The sequence below is a fragment of the Vitis riparia genome, chromosome 6 (genome assembly GCF_004353265.1).
Source record: "Vitis riparia cultivar Riparia Gloire de Montpellier isolate 1030 chromosome 6, EGFV_Vit.rip_1.0, whole genome shotgun sequence".
NCBI lineage: Eukaryota > Viridiplantae > Streptophyta > Magnoliopsida > Vitales > Vitaceae > Vitis > Vitis riparia.
Window position 1 is genome coordinate 7271314 of NC_048436.1, and position 19768 is coordinate 7291081.

The window sequence follows — 19768 nt, forward strand, 5'->3', positions numbered from 1 at the left end:
AATTATAAATTATAGGATAAATTCATAATCAGAAGTTATGAAAAAAATTTACAATCCCTATAACCAAAAGTTATGGGATAAATTATAAGTTATAGGGTAAATTCATAACCAGAAGTTATGAAAAAATATGTACAATCCCTATAACCAGAAGTTATTGGATAAATTATAAATTATAGAGTAAATTCATAACTAAAAGTTATGAGAAATATGTGCAATCCATATAACCAAAAGTTACGGGAAAAATTATAAAATTACAAATGCATGACCAAAAGTTATGTATATGATCCCTAATATATTATTTATTTTTAATTATATGATATAGCTGGAAGTTATACCAAACAATATTATATAGCCAGAAGCTATAAAATAAATAAATGTTTATAGCTTGAAGTTATGTACAAATCTACATAATGAAAGTTCATAACTCGAAAGCTATGCACAAATTTACATAAAATAATTCATAGCCTGAAGCTATGTATTAATTTGCACATTTTTGTTATGATAAAATAATCATGACCTGAAGTTATGAAAGATATTAACTTTTAATTTTTTTTTAATTTCTTTTAATTATATTGTGTAACTAGAAGTTATACATAAATAGTTCATAGCCTAAAGCTATGTACAAATTTGAATATTTTCTTGTTTTGACAAAATAATCATAACTCAAAGTTATGAAAATATTGGATTTAATTTTTATTTCGTACTCATTTATTTTTTTCACAATAGGAATTATGGAAAATAATTTTTATTAACAATTGTTTCATAGCCAGAAGTTATGCATACAATTTCTAATTCTCTTGTATAACTAGAAGTTATTAAAAAAAAAAATTGTCAATGAATCTTAGATCTATGATCAAATAAGGAAATTAAGCATCCCTGCAGGATCACGCAAAAACACTGATTTTCCTTCATCATCATCTCCATGAAGGTTTAACAAAAATGAGCTTTTGATGAGAAATCACCACTCTCGTCTAACTAGATTTGAATCATTCCCTGAAGTGAATGCAATATTGTCCCAAACTCGTGGACGATGACGAGGACGTGGTCGTGGTCGTGGTCGTGGAAGAAATCCTCGATACTATGGTTCTTATAGTAATAATTCACCAAATTCTTAGAAAAGGAAAGCCTCATTGCACCACCAAAAGTGGAATAATATTGAGGTAAAATAAGAAAATGGGAAGTGTTTACAAGATAAACCTCTTAAGAACCATGAGAATAATTGTTATAAATGTGGTATGAAGGGGCATTGGTCGCGTACCTGTCGTACGCCCAAACATTTGGTCGACTTTTACCAAGCATCAATAAAATGAAAGGAAATTGAAATGAACTTCATTGATAGTGATAGCCAAGTGGATCAAACCCATTTAGATGTTTCAGATTTCTTTGAGAATCCCAATGGGAAAACTAACCATCTAATTGGTGATGGAAATGTTTGTTATGATTAAACGTTATGTTTTTATTTAGTTCTTTGCAAATAAGTTTATTTTGTTATCATCTTTGAATACATTGTTTATTATTCATCTTTTATAGTTTATTCCACATTTTATTTAAATTCTTTTCTTTATTTATACTTGAAAATACATGGATTTCTCTCATACCTTGATCCATCACTACAATTGGTTTGATTATTGAAATACTTCCTAGTTATTTCATGCATAAATTGCTCCACACTTACAAAATCAAATGTGTGAGATATTTATGAAATATATAACTTTAAATTATCTTTTCATATTTGTTTTATCGTGTTATATATGCTCTTATTGCTTTTATACAATTTATTAAGTCATCATCAATGACTAATATTTTTTCATTGATTTTAACTCTTTCTCTATGATAATATTTCTTCAACTCTATAAAGACAGTGTCTTTATAACAATGTTTTATGACTTGTTACTTTGATGAAACCTTTGTCTCATTAATTGCACAACATTGATGACAAACAATGTTAATACTATATCAGGTGTTAGAAACTTGATTAAAGGCTCCAGAAGAACTTATACTATGTCACTAGTAGTATTTGATTTCATGTGAATGACACTTTATACGATGATAGATCCAAAAGAATCTTTTAAGACCAACTTGGTCCCTCTGGGTAAAAGGACAAAACTAGAAGTTTTTAATTAGTGACTAGTCTACCTATACACTTAAAAGGTAGAATGACATGTTGTGAAAATTATCATTTTAATGAGACAATTTTCTCGCCGTTAGGGGAAGAAGAGCTAGTTCCAGAAGAACCGCGTGAAATTATTTGGAATGCATTGACTTTGACTCATCTTGATCCTCATATAAATCAATGTGAACTAGAAGTTCAAAGAATCATTCATTTGCAAAATCTTGCAAATCAATTACAAGATGCATTCATTGATACAAAGAAAGTGACAAAGTCATATATCCCGGCTGCAAATACTCCAACACGAATTGATGTCCTTGAAGGACAGTTAACAAATTAATCTAAGATACGCCTGAAGCGTGGTAGACCTGTTGGCTCAAAGGATGTAACTCCCTAGAAAATGAGAACCCAAGAAAAACTTGGCGCTCTAAAAGAGGCCATAAAAAATAACTGATCAGTTTAAAATTGATAAATCTATAGCTCTAGAAGAGGCACAAATAATACAAGAAGCCCTTGAAGAGGCACATATATTGAACAAGAAGCCCTTGAAGAGGCACATATTGAATGGTAAGTCCTTGAAGAGGCACAGGTACCTGAAAATTGTGAGATCTCAGTAAGTTATGTACACACGGGAGAAAAATGGGATCAAAATAATATTATTTTCACTTTCCAAGTGGCCTCCATAAGAAATGATGAAGATCTTGAACCATGAAATGTGGAAGAATACCGACATAGAAATGATTGACCAAAATGGAAAGAAGTTATACAGGCAAAGTTAAACTCATTAACAAAATGAGAAGTTTTTGGACCTGTAGTCCAAACACCTGAAGATGTAAAGCCTGTTGGGTACAAATGGGTATTTGTACGAAAACTCAATGAGAATAATGAGATCATAAGATATAAAGTGCGATTAGTAGCATAAGGTTTCTCGTAGAAACCTAGTATTGACTATGAGGAAACATTCTCTTCCGTCATGGATGCAATCACAAATCATTTCTTAATTAGTTTGGCAGTCCCAGAAGGACTAGATATGCGTCTCATCAATGTTATTACAACATATTTATATGGATAATGATATATACATGAAAATCCCTGAAGGATTTAAATTGCCTGAAGAAAATTGTACAAAACCTTGTAGCATGTACTCAATCAAGTTACAACGATCCTTGTATGGATTAAAGCACTCTAGATGCATGTGGTACAATCGCCTTAGCGAATACTTGCTAAAAAAATGGTATATGAATAACCCTATATGCCCATGCATCTTCATTAAGAAATCAAAAATTAGATTTACAATTATTGTAATGTATGTTGATGACTTAAATCTTGTTGGAACTCTTGAAGAGCTCACAAGAACAACAAATTACTTGAAAAAAAAAAATTTGAGATGAAAGATCTTGGAAAAACAAATTTTTGTCTTGGCTTGCAAATCGAACATTTTCCAAATGGGGTTTTAGTACATCAATCAACATACATTAAGAAGTTTTGAAGCGTTTTTATATGAATAAAACACATCATTTAAGTTCTCAAATGGTTGTCAGATCACTTGATGTAAAAAATGACTCATTTCGTCCTTGCAAAAAAAAAAATAAAGAATTACTTGGTCTTGAAGTACCATATCTTAGTGCTATTGGTGCACTTATATATCTTGCCAATTGTACACATTCAGAAATTGCTCTTTCTGTCAATTTATTAGCAAGATACAGTTCCGCTCCAACTTGAAGACATTGGAATGGTATTAAACATATATTGCATTATCTTTGCGGAACTGCTAGTATGGGTCTATTTTACTCAAAGGAATCAAAGCAACAATTACTTGGATATGCAGATGTAGAATATCTTTTATATCCATATAAAGGTAAGTCACAAACATGGTATGTGTTTAATTACAATGGTACTGCTATCTCGTGGAGATCTATCAAACAAACAATGGTGGTCACATCATCAAATCATTCAGAAATTCTTGCAATTCATGAAGCAAGTCATGAATGTGTATGACTAAGGTCAATGATCCAACATATACAAGAAACATGTGGAATACCGTCCATCAGATGCAATGCAACCGTGTTACATGAAGATAATGTTGCTTGTATTGCACAAATTAAAGGAGGATTCATAAAAGGTGACAAAACTAATCATATCTCCCCTAAATTCTTCTATATTCATGAGCTCCAAAAGAACGGTGAGATTGATGTTCAACGGATTTGGTCATGCAATAATCTAGCATATCTATTCACAAAGGCGTTACCTTTGACCACATTGAAAAAATTAAGGTATGACTTTGGAATACGAAGATCGAGATATCTACCATTTGAAATGTTGAAGAAATCATAATCATGTTTACATGAGGGGGAGAATGATAATATGGATATACTGCACTCTTTTTTCCTTCATCCAGGTTTTGTCCCAATGGGTTTTACTGGCAAGGTTTTTAACGAGGGAGTTATAGTAATCCAAAAGAATATTGTACTCTTTTTCCTTCACTAGGGTTTTTCCCATAGGGTTTTTCCTATTAAGGTTTTAATGAGACATATTCTTATGATCATCCAAAGGGGAGTGTTATAAAATATGAGAATTTATTGGATTAAGAGAACTTGTGGATGATCATCCATATTGATGTATATCTCTTTGTGACTCCCTATAAAAGGGAGATACCTCTAATGAAATTCTATTATATTCTCTTCCTATATTTTGATTTCTCTTTCTTGTTTTCTTCTCCTTTCACTTTATAATTTTACAACATGATAAATATTGTTTATCTTATAAATAAAAAACAATATAAAACTAAATTAGTTTTATGAGTTATAATTAATTAAATTAATTTAAAGAAAAATTGAAGATAAAGAACAAAATATATTTTAAATCAATATCTAATTTAATATAAAAATTATAAATATTGGATGTTAAACTTAATTTATATTTTTATAAATTTGTTCATAAATATCTCAATAATTATAATTATTTTATATATTAAATTTAATAAATAAAATTATTTAATTTTATAGTACATATATTTATAATAATTATACTATTGTATAAATATATTATTTGTCAAAATATTTTTAGGAAATGAAAAAATAGAGTTTTGAAAATCATCTTTTAAAAAGATAATTTAATTTTTTTTTAATGAAGAGATGATCTCTCCCATAATAATAATAATATATATATAAGAAATCATCTCTTAAAGAAACGATTTTAATAATAATTTTTATTTTTATTACTACAGTATTTTAAAATTTATTTTATTTTCCACTACGGTATTTTAGAAATTATTTTTTTAAATTACTTGTAAAAAATATGTCATTTCACCAAGTTAGGTAATTGTTGTCCAATCGGTGCAAATAGTAATTAAAAAAAACCCAAAAGAAAAAAAATTAAAAATAAGGAAGGAGTGGTGATTGTAGCTTGGGTAGCCGAAAGAAAGATTGGTGGTGGTAGTGACCATTTTATTTTGGTTTCTTTTCTTTCTTTTTTTTTTTTCATTTTTTTTTTCTTTTTATTTATTTATTTTGACTTGGGAAGGTGCAAGGATGCTTGTAGGCTAAATCCTAGATGGTTCCCCATCATCTGGTGTTCTTCTAAACCATTTTCCCACTCAAAGCACACTCATTTTTTCTACTCTCCCTCAGTAAAGAGAAATTGGAAGCATCTCCGAGAGCATATTAGTGATAATACAGACTTTGAAATAATGTTATGGGGGTTGTTTCAGGTACTAAGAGAACAGTAAACTTGTTTTAAACGCAATGAAAGATTAAAAATAAGATCGTTTTCAATCATCATTCAGTCTTGCTTGTGAACTGCAAAGCTGTTCAAGCAACAAGGCTGAAGAAATGCCAGCTTGAATCATGAAAGGCTCCAAAATAATCATCTGAAACTGTCTTGATTGCAAATTCACGCGTGAACTTTCGAACAGCCAAGATATGCCTCGAGGAATCAACAAGTGTTGAGCTCCTAAACTCTGATACATGCTGTTCATATGTCCCAAAGCTGTTTCCAAACAACACAATATTATTCATACGCTCTGTTCTCCAATTTTCCTGTAGAAGATTATCATATAACTCTGCCTCACAGTGTGGCATGAAGAACAGTGTAGGTTTTGAAGCTTGTCGCCGACCTTGCTCATTGACTGATAGAACAGAACAACCCAGGGCTTCCAACACTCTCGACTCTGTCGCAGAAAGAATTGGATCAAATACCTCGATGTCCCCAATCCAACTGAACTTTCTTTTCAGCAAGATTGCCAGGCTAAGCTGCAATCGAGGGGGTTCATATGATTCGATGCTGCCTATACCATATACCACCATCTGCATCTTTAATTCAGATCCCAGAACCCTGAGAAAAGCCTCCAACATGTGAGGAGTTTGGACTTGATCCAAAAGGACATGATAAAATGTAGAGTTTTCAAGTTTCCTTATGCAGATCTGGATCTTCTGCATCAGTTTTGATTCTCTATGAAGATCCATTTCAAGATCAGTTGGCACCCATGGTTGTTGATGTTGTTCAGGATGCTTGCTCTTGAGGAAATTTCTTCTCCGCTTACCACGGCGAGGTAAAACAACAGTCCAATCACTAATGGCATCAGAACTTTCAAGGGTGATAGTTTTTGCAGAAGCAGCCATAGTATATGCAGTGATCTTTTATTGTTAAATGCAGCTTATGGTTTTTAGAAATCGATAATCTGCAACTAATTTCCACCATGCTCTCACACTAGACATTGTTGATTCAATTTATCAAATCATGTCCAATCACTCCCACCTGTAATTTGCAAGCATGAGTCAATAGCAAAACTATACATGCAAGAAAACTCCCAACAGCCCCAAACAAGGAGGAGAAGCCAAATAAGATAAATACTTGATGAAAGCACATGTCTCACATACACTAAATCAAGGAGTTCAAAGCATAAACATGCATACAAGCAAACAATTCACACACACACACACCTGAATGACCATGGTGCTTATTGGTTCATAATCATGTTATTATGCAGGTGTGCCTAACTCATGTACATGCTCAGAATTTGTTATTTAACTAGAATGGCAAACAATTAACCAGGCTATCAACATATAAAACATCTGCTTTGGTGATCATTGATCAGATAAAACTACTGATAACTAAACTCTCATAGGAGGACAAAAAGAAAAAAAAAAAATCAATGGGACACCCTCTGTTAAGTAATCGAAAATCCAATTAAATCATTTATACAATAAACACAATTTTCTGAATGTTCTGCCCATAATAAGTAAATGTCTATCTTGCTCACTAAAAGATTCAACTTCAATCTCACAGGCATAAAAAACAGATCCACCTTATCCATCACCATCAAGGACACCAATATAATCAGATCAATATCATACAGATCCAGCAGAATCAAACTTCAAATCCAAATACATTTACCAAGAACTAGCATAAACCAAAACACTATGGTTACGTTTGGTTGGAGGGATAGGATAGGATATAATATATACATCTCAAGATATCATATCCCATTAGATAGGAAATACATATCCTAAGGTATGGTTTCCAGTGAGATATGATATCCTTGAATATTCATATCTTATGGACATGATATTTTAAGGTAGCATATCCAATGAGATATGCAATATTATATTATATTTATATTTAATTTGTGAAATGAATAAAAAAATGATATGAAATATATATTATTTTCAATTTTTAGAATAAAAATTATATCACATTCCAAGATTTTTTATTTAAAAAATGAAATCTCTCTTATATTTAACAATATTCATGATTAAAATATAAACTTTAAAAATAAAAAGTTTTTATATTATGTTATTTAATATATAAAAATATTTATATATATATCTCTCTATATATATATATATCATATATTAATATTATTTTATAAATATTTTTTTAGTTCTTATTTTTTAACCATAAATTTAATTTATAATAAAAAGACTTATTTTATAAACTAAGTATAAAAAATATAAAAAAAAAAATTGATAAAAAATAAATTTATAATACATGTGATATGCATATCCAATATCCTAGCATGAGATTAATATATCTTATATAGAAGAGATAAAAAAAATGTGGATGATATATTCCACCACTTATCCTATCCAATGTTTGGTTGAACATAGGATAGGATGAGTAATGAGATAAGTTATCCTATCTCATCATAAACCAAACATGAGATATGATATAATATCCCCTCTCTTATACAAAAGATATGGAGAATGAGCAATTGATAATCCAACAGGTAATGATAATATTCCAAATACAAATATGGAGAAGTTGGAATTGGACCTAGTGGCATGCAAAGTGCGTTATCTTTGTTGCATGTGTCTAGGGTTGCCATCAGGTGCCTAAGCATTAGCCCTTAAGGCCTGGCTCAAGATGTAAAGGATTGGGAGATTTAAGGTTTGATTCCATGAACCAAAAAAGGGTTACCTGTGAAAAAGAAAAAGAAACAAAGGAAAGAGAGGGGGGTGTTAAGGCACTCACTGCCTTCCCTTCTATTTCAGAGATCAGGCTTATACCTAAATTAACATTTCCACAAAAATTCCATCCAGTGTTTTTTCTTATAGGCAAATATGAAAGCAAAAAATCCAAACTATAGCAAAATCAGGTGAGTGCTTTTAGCTAGTAGCACTTTTGTTGGTAGTACTAATAGCAGAAGAGGTTTTATGTAGAAGCGGTTAATGTTTAGATATAATTTGAAAACACTGTTCTCATAGTATTTGTTATTATGTATTGTCCAACAATAAATACACTTTTTGGTATTGATGAATTGCCAAAAAGGACATTGAGATTTTATTTTATATATATTGGGCATCAATTTTAGAATTAAAAAGAGAACCCCAAATGAGGTGGTGGAGGTAGCATGGACAAGAGACACAATGTTGAGTGGCCCTTCCATCATCTTATTTAATTTTCATAGAGAATTCTACTTCCCTCACAAATGAAATAAAAAAACTCAAACGAATACTATTTGAATCCATACTTTCCCAAGCTCATTATATTTTAGGACGGTATCCATTAAATCTTAAGGTGATCCCATGTTATGATACCATAAAAATGGATAAACATGTGCAGTCTCATCACAAAACTCATAAACCGCTGGAACTCCAAAATTTTATCCAAACCCAAATGCCCAAACAGTAAACACAAAGTGATTATCCACTTAAAAGTGTAAAGCAAGACAATATAAAGGTGATATGAAAAACTCTACAAAATCAGCTGCTAAAAATATCGTGAGTGTTTGTCTAAGGCCATTGATATGCATTTAAATATTGGGTAATTACACACATTTTGCAAATACGGTTTTTCTTGTTTGTTTTTTTTTCCTTCCTTCTCTTAGACACAAGACACCCAAGGCAACCCACACTCTATCTTTTCTTTCAAGGTATATTAAGAACAATCCCAAAGAAGTAAAGGCATATGGGCAATTTGATGGAATAGAAATACAGAAGATTGTTACAGAGAGTTTTCACAAACCAAGTAGGTATTTTAGCCCTTGAAGACATTTAAGGACTTGTCCTTGAAAAGAGTTGATCGTGAAAGAAGAAATGAGGTATTTTTCAGTAGAAGATTAAAAGAACAGGATCAAGGTTATGTAAAACATATGCATGATTCCTGAAACCACTCATGCAAGAGTCTACTTTGAAGGATTCATGACTCATTTAGGGTCACTACCCTGATAAAAAAGAAATGGTATCAAAAGCTGTCAAAAGCGCCATATCATGTCCATATTACCATTTGCAAAGAGTGATCTGGAAAGCAATTGAGTATGAAATTCTTGGGGGATGATCCTATGTAGGGAGTAGCCCTTCCTGTTAATTAGAGGTCTCCCCAATGATGCAACTGTATCACCAGAAAAAGAAAACAAAAAAGGAAAACACAATTATTATATTATTCTTCCACCATCATGGTTAAGGTTGATAGTGATATATCACAAGGTCCTTCCATGTAACACACTTCCAAATGTGTGCTTCCAATTGAAAAGCATAACACACAATACAAAAGCACAAAAATATCTCAATCACCCACATCAAAATCAACAAGAAGTAACAGAGGATGAAGACTTCTGAAACAATCTTCATATTAGCATGGAAGAACATCAAAGCGAACGCATATGGCAACCCAACTGCAAATCCATGAACAAGAAAACCCTACAAAAAACTCAGCAAGAGAATATTATGGGGGACTTCACCAATTCTGTTTCCCAAAACTGTTTTTCATTTTTCAAAAATGACATGGAAAAACACTTGTTTGAAATCTCAGTTCAGAAGTTATTGTCCTGTGGAAGCAGTGTCTTGGGAAGAGTCCTGTTCTACGGTCTGGAATTTTAATATAAAGTGGCTGCTTCTCAAGACCCAAACATGAGGATTCAAGCTTAAGAGCTCAAGCTTTTCACTGTTCTGCCGGAGGTCTGGCTGCATAATTTTAGAGATTTTAATTTAAAAAAATTTCTATAGAATGGGCCATTATCCAGAAACATTATACAGAGGTTTGTATTCTTTTCAAAGAAACGTTTCTGGAAATGAAACTGGAAAATTGCTAACAATGATGCATACAATGCATCAAATCTTAAGACAGGTAGGGCATTGATTCTAAACCCAAACGAATCTAGGGGAAATAAACCATTAATGTAACAAAATGAAACCCATAAAAATGAGAGATGAACCTAATAAAGCCCTAAAAAAATTCACCAGCAGTCCCATAAAAATTAAACATAATTTCATTCATTTATCAATCAATTTTTGGCGCAAGAAACTTATGTTACATTAACAATCTGATTAATGGTGGAAAATTTTATGGAGTTATTAACAGAAGTAGTTTTCTTTGATTTTCCTCCATTTTCACGGAAACCGAAGGGAGCAACAGCAGCAAATCCAGTCCAATCCAATCCAAACAAAAATTTTAGAAACAAACAATAAATAATCAATAGTTTAATATATGGAACAAAAAAAGTACTGATTTATTCAACTAGGCGCCTGACAAATTTTGCTCCAACTACGATTTTAACTACAACTGGAGCTGAATCTGACAAGACCAGAATGGAGAGAAAATAAGGGTGCGTGAGGATTGATTAAGGCAAAATGCTATAAAAAAATAAAAATAATAAAAAAAAAATCAGAAAATCAGAAAATCAAAGGAATAGGAGATATGAGATTTAAAAGGAGGATATTGGTCATTGGCGGGTTGCTGTTGCATGTGCAATAATCAAAATTTTTTACTTTCCGTGTCTTTCTCAGCGACCAAACAGATCAGCAATTAAAAATCTTATTCTAAAGGTTGAGATAGCTAGAGAATCAAAATCTTACAATTCGCAGTGAGCCGGCAGACAGAGATGAACCGGACGTGGCAGGAGCTGAGCTGACAGCCGTTCACTTCCTTCCTACTTTCTCCAAAATAGCCCACAGCCTCTTTTGTGAACTGCGAGCTCACAAAAGTATGAAATTACTATCTTACCCTTTATTATTACAGTTTTAACACTCTAAAAATTTTATCATTGAACCATTAGAAAGATTAGAAATGTAATCTAAAATAACTGTCAAACGCACTTTTAATCGGTTTGACAATGATTCTAAGAGACACTTTTAGTTTCAAAAGTATTTTTTATGTATATATAAAAAAAACAGATGTTTGATAAAATTTAGAAAACACTTGCACAAATCTTAAATTGAAAAATCACTTAGAAAAACCGTTTTTTAAATTGAAAAATCTTCTCATCCTTTCCTCATCTTTCCCGGCAATCAAATCAAAGATTGAAAAAAAAAAACCAAGAAAAACTTGACGTACCTTGAGAAAACTAGATCAAGAGAGAAAATAGAGAAGAAATGTATCTCAGACGGTTGGAAATGCAGCAGCGGGGCCAAATGAATAAAAAAAGAAATAAATGAAGAAGAAAAACAAAAAATAAAATAAAATAAATTAAATTAAATCTAGCTAATCTCACATCCACAATAATCAGTATAATTAAAAATTTACAGAATATGAGTACAGAAACAAATAAAAAAACAAATCAAATAAAGAATAACCAATGTAAATATATATATATATATATATTTAAGAACATTGAAACTTACATGTATATATGCATAGCAAAGACAAGATAAACATACAAGTCAGACAATGGTTTGCAAAGATTTAAACAAGAAAAAATAAAACAGAAGTCGTGAAAAAAAGAACAGGAGAAGAGGAGAATGAGGGAAGAATTGAGAGTGTTGTGCTGCAATTGAATTCATGAAATTGCATTAAAACTAGTAGCCACTCCATATAGTTTCACACTGCCATAGAGGCAACCAGCAGTAAGACATAGGAGGTTCTTAACTTCCATACTGATATGCTATAGAGGAAAATGCCTTTTAACTTCATTTCCAAAGTTCAACAAAATGCCAATACCCTCCATACTACTGTCAGAAAGTTGAGTTTGCTACCATGCTTTTGAAAATCATGCATGCTCTGCCTATCTTCAAGATGGTATACTTCTATCTATTCTCTACAAGGAAGAAGAGTAGCCATGAATCTGTAAACTATTCATTGGAAACCTTCCTATTTTTACCCTGATGGGCTCCACTCCAATGCCTACAAATAAAAGGTTCTCTTTCTCTTATAAAACAAATAGGCATGGACCATCGGATGTTTTTACAAATATGGATAATTAGAAACACAAGGTGAAAAATAGGAAGAAACTTGTTGTGGGTTAATGACTGGGTATATGTGTGTGATTGGAGAGAAGGGAAAGTGGAAGGGGGCAGGCTCTGCTCTGTTAACAGTGCCACAGAACAAAAAATTGGGCATTAAGGCCAAATCCTATTGAGCTTTGAGACAGCTTGGATTCAATAACAAGCTTCAAAATTTTCAAACTCTAGGTTTCAAATAAATAAAATACAAATTTCAAAATAACATAAATGTGGCAGTGAAAAAAAAAAAAAGGAAAGAGATTTCCCAATTGTGTGGAAATGAGAATGTATTTTCCATCATGTATACCCTAAAGAACCTGTTTATTTAGGAAACAAGAAGCAATCAAACACTTGAAAATTCTCATCACATATTCCCTGCTCTTTCCACCCAGAACATAAGTTCTGATTCCCTGACCCTTTACAACAAAGAGAAAATAAAAGTTGGGTCTCCAGGAACACGAGCAAGATTATTTCCTATAGGTAGTCTCCACAAAGTCTAAGAACTCTCATGGGCATCCTAACAAACAGTATGAGCGCAAATGCTCTACCCAACAAACTATAATATGAAATCAATAAGATTAAACCCAAAATTTTCTTATATTTTCCTTTAGGTTTCAACAATCAAACAAACCATAAAATCCTAATATCCCAACAAACCACAGAAAGCACAACAATCAAACAAACCACAAAATCCTAATAACAATGAAACAACAACCATATCAATCGGGCTCTAAATAACAAGATATCACCAAACAAAGTTTTTCTTCCTTAAAAAAGAAACGGACCTGCAACACTTGAACTCAAAAACCCTAAACAGAGCACTTGCATATGTGAACCAGAATAGAGAATGAGAGTTTTAGAGAGAGAAATACTGGGAAATGAGACTCGACTGATCTATTGAAAAATAGATCTAAAACTGTTAAGGCTTGGAAGTAATTCCTCTAAAAGCATTTGAGGATTTACGGATTTTATTGATACTTGATAGCACTTGTTAATATCACTCAATGAAACCATTTCATTTTCTCATACTTTCCTCCTAACCAAACAATCTTAAAACCCAAAACCCTAACTAACATTTCAAGACAATCAGACATTAAAAAAAAAGAAAAGAAAAACAAGAAAAGAACAGAGGGTTACCTTCGATAAGATCAACTTTGTGGAATGAAAGTGGAGCGTCTTTCCTACTGTGTAGTCTCGGATAGAGAGCGATGGAGGAGGAGAATGAAGGAGAAGGGTATGAGCAATGTTTGAAATATCGAAAATTTTCGGCAATATTTCTCCGAAATTTCTCTTATCGGCCTGATCCGACACGATATTCGTCACCGATTATCGGTCGACAGGAATTTCGGTAATTTTTCGGAAATATCTCCGATATTTCAGTATTTATCGGTATTTTTACCGATTTTTCGGGAAATTTCCAGATATTTCCTACCAGTCCAGCCCACGTACAGGCTACAAAATGATCCGACGCGATATTCGTCACCGATTATCGGTTGACAGAAATTTCGGTAATTTTCGGAAATATCATCCAATATTTCAGTATTTATCGGTATTTTTACCGATTTTTCGGGAAATTTCCCGATATTTCCTACCAGTCCAGCCCACGCACAGGCTACAAAATCTGTCCAATTTTTTTTTTTTTTAAAAAAACATAAGTCGTCTGAAGGGCAACTTCAGAAAAGAACAATTTTCCTCTATATAAATAATTATTAATTATTAATTATTCATTTTTATTATGATTAAATCAAAGCTTGCAATATCAAACAATTTCGATCTATTTGGCTAACCATTGGAGTATAATGCTCTTTGATAATATATATTGAATTTAAATTTGTTAAGGTTCATAACAAATATTAATTGGTTAATTGATTAATGAAAATATAAAAATCAATATTATAATTTTTTAATAAGTATTTTTTATATTATTTATATGATAATTAAATATGAAAAATATAAATATTAAAAAAATCATATATGTATTACCATTTATTTCATACTATTAAATGCATTTGAATTTAATAAATTATAATTTTAATATTAAATGTATCATAATTTATCTCAATAATCATATTCTAAAAAATTACTATCACTTCATTTTTAAAATTTTTATATTTATCCTTTTAATTTTGAATGTTTTTATTTTAAAATATTAAAAATTTAAGTTTATTTAAAAAAAACTAAAATATAAATAATAATGATAATAATAAACTTCTAATATTTTATAAATTAAAATTAATTTAATAAGATAAATAATAAATTATATATTAAAACCGATATATCCTTGCATATAGATATTTTTCTTCATAACAATATCTATGTCAATTACGAAAACACTTGTACTATTGAATAAAAATACCATAAAACACACTCTTAAAGCAAATAAATCCTAAATCAAATAAACTCATTTGAGAGTAACATCATGATATAGGACATATGTTAAGAAGCTTTTGATTAAGGTTCCTAAATCCATGGATTGCGAAAAAGAACCATTTTCTTTTTCATAAAAGGTGAACCTTGTAAACAAAATTCACATAAACTGTTATAACTAATTCTACATGAAGATGAAAATATCGGTAATCACAAAAATATCAATACTTCGATTTTATAGATATATCAAATATATCGAGGATATATAAGTAGATATTTTGATACAAAATTTCAGTGATGTAAAAAATTAATGAAAATTTTGAAAATATTAAAAAAACCTTTAAAAAATTACATAAAAAGTAAAAATATATATCTTAAATTCTTTTTAAAAATAAAATAAAATTGATATATATGTAATTTTTTATATTTAATAATAATATCATTTATGTCGATAAAAATATATTTTTTTTACGTATACATTTATTATTAAGTTGTATTATATATTATTTTACAATAATATTATGATAACATATGTAATTTTAAAATATATTTAATATTCAAATTATGGTTCGTTTTTAATTTAAATATATTAAACAAATAAATAATAATATATGTATCTTTTTTTTAATATTTATATTTTTACATTTAAATAAATATTTAGATTATATAAAAAAGACCTATTATGTTTTTATATTTTTGATAATAAATTAAATCAAATGTAAAAATAAGTAATTAGAAGAAATAAAAAAAAATATATATCCAAAAATATCGGTTGATGGATATATCTTCCTCGAATTTTGTATTGGGATCCACGGACATTGAATATATCGACGATATATTCAGATATTTTAAAGCTTGACCGTACAAGGGCGATTATTGGGCAAATACATAAAAAAAAAAAAAACAAGAATAAACATAATCTTGATTACATAGCCATGGAAAATAGATAAAAGTGAAAAAAGAACAAAGAGAGCAACTCTTGCTTTCCCTTCTATCCTAGCTGATTGCCACATTGTCTACATGAATGGTCCTATTGTGTTGGTTAGCCATGCGACAGCGGACCTGGCGGTGGTGGTGACGGTGGCGGTGGTGGTGGTGGTGGTGGAGCCATACCAGATGGATGACCCATATTTGATGGCAGTGTTCCCATGCCGGGATTGCAATAAGAAAAATGTAGCAATTAGATTCATCAGAATCCAAGAAATTTACAGTGGAAAATCGAAGCCCAAAACTTTCCACACGACTTTGTTTGCCACAAGGAATTCATGTTATATACATATATGGATTACTACGAATTGCATACAACTAATCATTTTTTTTATTTACCAAAAAAAAAAAATAATAATAACTGTAGAGATCTCCATTCAATCGGCATTTTTCATGTGCGTCCCACTCAATTGGTGAGACTCGTTTTTTATTTGATGAAAAATTAGTTTTGAAAAAAGTCGGAGTCACCACTTATTTTATTTTATTTTAAAAGGGAAAATAAAATAAGAAAGAAAACCCTAAAAAATGACTCCATAATTTTTTTGGAAAAACATGTCTTTGAAAACCCGAGTCTAGGTCCGAGATTAGGTTACTTATTGGGAAGGTACCTCTAAAAGGTAGCACCCTTCTAAGCCCTACAAATGTCTCTATTGACTAAGTTGAGGGAGATGTGACAATTAATTGGTTAATTATAAATACTTAAGTAGGCTAGGTGATTTCAAAAATAGCATGTCTAACAAGAAAACCAATCACAATCATAAAGAAGATTTAGGGTACGTACCTGGACTACTTCTTAAGCGCTATCACAAGACATCAATGGTTAGTTTAAATAGTATATCACCCAACATACGCTTTATCATAAATAATCGAACAATGAAGCATATATATTAAGACACCCAAACACTATCAAACATAGGCATAGTTCACAATGACAAGAATATTCATAGAATTTAAAATGGGTGATAGAGGGTATACCTGGATAGCATAAGTAACTTGTAATGTGCTTCCTCAGGACATGGGGGGCTAGATAATAAATAATAAAATAAATCAATCCTAGCATGCTTGTTATCTAATTAGCATAGCAAAAATGATCAAAATATACTAAATCATCAATTATCACATACATCTTGTACATAATTCCTAAAAAAATAAATAGATATTATTACAACAAGTAGCAAAGGTGGTAGCAAAAATAAGTTTTGAAAAGATTTTCTTATGTAGGGGTTTCAGCAATTCCCCAATTGATATACACAAATTTAGCCTAGAATCATCCCATTTATTTGAGACCACAAGCTTTAATTCGTAGTTTGTTCAAAACCAAAATTTTCATTGAAAATTGAGAAGGATGCAAACTGATCAAACAAATGGTTGCATATTTGTGGACCCCGCATTTCGGCTCATGCGTTTCCCACTCGATGGAGAAACTCGCTTTTGATTTCGAAAAATGATCTTTATTGATTAAGAAAAATTGACTTGGAGTCGCCACTTATTTTTGTTTTATTTTTAAAAGGGTAAACAAATTAAGAAAGAAAAACCCTAAGTGTGACTCCTTGTTTCGAAAAAGGTGGTCTATGAAAAACCGGATCGGGTTCGGGGGTCAGGTTACTTATCGGGAAGGTACGGTAGAGGCCGTAGCACCCCTCTAAGTCCCTAAAGTCGGGTCTCTACTAATAAAATGAAGCAATCATGACAATTGATGAGGAAATCAATGAATATCCTGGATGATCATGCACATATGAGAATCAGAACATGTATAGTGAAGTATCAGAATGAGAGTGTATGCGTACCTGGGCTACGAGCCACAATGCGCTTTCAAGAAATGAGATTAGTACACAATTAACAAATACAAATTATAGCTCATGCATATCGGAGTGCAAAACGAAGATTAAGCAAAATATATTGAGCACAACAGTTGACAATCAATAGGGATCAAACATAGGGCCCCCCACCAAAGCCCAATTTATTATTCACGGACTAGTCTCACAAATTCCGTGTTTTAGAATTATGAAGATCAGAAGATTATTTAGGGAATGAAATGGAATTAGAACTATTCGGGTGAAAACTGGATTCTTGGAGTTTATTGGAAAATTGGAGATTTTGGGAATTAAATTTAAAAGATTAGAGCTTCGGTAATTAAAATGAAATTTGCCAAAGAAAATGAGAAATGAACTTTAGGGAATTAAACTGCAGGGACATAGATTTTGAAAGTTGAATTCGTAATAATAATAATAATAATAATAATAACAATAAGATTTCGCAAGTTTGAATTAATAGCAATAATAATAATAAGGTTTTGAAAGTTTGAATTAATAATAGTAATGATAATAAGATTTTGAGAGTTTGAATTAATAATAATAATAATAATAATATTAATAAGATTTCGAGAGTTCTAATTAATGATAATGATGATAATAATAATAATGATAATAAGATTTCGAAAGGTTGAATTAATAATAATAACAATAAGATTTTGAAAGTGTGAATTAATAATAATAATAATAATAATAATAAGATTTGGAGAGTTTGAAATAATAATAATAATAATAGGATTTTGAAAGTTTGGATTAATAATAATAATAATAATAATAAGATTTTGAGAGTTTGAATTAATAATAATAATAATAGGATTTTGAAAGTTTGGATTAATAATAATAATAATGATAAGGTTTTGAAAGTTTGAATTAATAATAATAATAATAATAATAAGATTTTGAAAGTTTGAATTAATAATAGTAATAATAATAATATTAATAAGATTTCGAGAGTTCTAATTAATGATAATGATGATAGGATTTTGAAAGTTTGAATTAATAATAATAATAATAATAATAATAATAATAGGATTTTGAAAATTTGAATTAATGATAATAATAATAATAATAATAATAACAATAAGATTTTGAAAATTTGAATTAATAATAATAATAATAAGATTTTGAGAGTTTGAATTAATAATAATAATAATAGGATTTTGAAAGTTGAATTAACAACAACAATAATAATAATAATAATAATAACAATAATAAGATCTTGAAAGTTGAATTAACAATAATAATAATAATAATAATAAGATTCGAAAAATTGAACAAATAATAATAATGACAATGATAATAATAATAATAATAGTAATAATAATAATAATAAATAATAATAATAGCAATAATAATAATTAATAATGATGATATCCGTTAATAATAATAGTAATAATAATAATAATAATAATAATAATATTCGTTAATAATAATAATGATAATAATCCGTTAATAATGATAATATCCGCTAATAATAATAATAATAATAATAACAATAGTAATAAAAATAATAAGAATAGTAATAACAATAACAATAATAATAATAATAATATGAAAATGGGTTAATAATAATAGGCTTTAGGGGTTAAAGGGTTTAGGATATGGGCTTTAGGGATTTGAAAAGGGGTTAAGGGTTGGAAATGGGCTTAGGAGGCTTTTAAAAGGGGTTTTAGGATCTGGGCCTTTAAGATGGGCTTTGAAAAGGGGTTAAAGAGCTTAGGATCTGGGCCTTGAGGGCAGGCTTTGAAAAGAGGTTAAAGGGGTTTAGGATCTGGGCCTTTAGGGATGGACCTTGGGCTTTGAAAAGGGACTTTGAAGAGGGGTTAATAATGATAGGC

The 19768-nt window shown here is 30.2% G+C and overlaps 1 protein-coding gene across 4 annotated transcripts; it reads right to left on the reverse strand.

Moving 5' to 3' along the window:
• Positions 1-5745: 5745 nt before the first annotated feature.
• LOC117916885 (protein SENSITIVITY TO RED LIGHT REDUCED 1-like) lies at positions 5746-14004 on the reverse strand. 4 transcript variants are annotated; one of them, XM_034833096.1, is made up of 5 exons: positions 13903-14000; positions 11882-11891; positions 11404-11515; positions 9833-9940; positions 5746-6865 (listed from the first exon to the last, which is right to left on the reverse strand). In XM_034833096.1, exon 5 carries the CDS (start codon positions 6727-6729, stop codon positions 5920-5922), a length of 810 nt encoding a protein of 269 aa, XP_034688987.1. In that variant the 5' UTR covers positions 6730-6865; positions 9833-9940; positions 11404-11515; positions 11882-11891; positions 13903-14000; the 3' UTR covers positions 5746-5919. The 4 variants fall into 4 exon arrangements, with proteins under 4 accessions (XP_034688987.1, XP_034688985.1, XP_034688986.1 ...); XM_034833094.1 differs by lacking the exon at positions 9833-9940; XM_034833095.1 differs by lacking the exons at positions 9833-9940; positions 11882-11891 and having other exon boundaries at positions 13903-14004.
• Positions 14005-19768: the final 5764 nt, after the last annotated feature.

Bases quoted from the DNA above. Each gene is read 5' to 3' on its own strand.
- LOC117916885 (XM_034833095.1), bottom strand. From the start codon at position 6,729: ATGGCTGCTTCTGCAAAAACTATCACCCTTGAAAGTTCTGATGCCATT.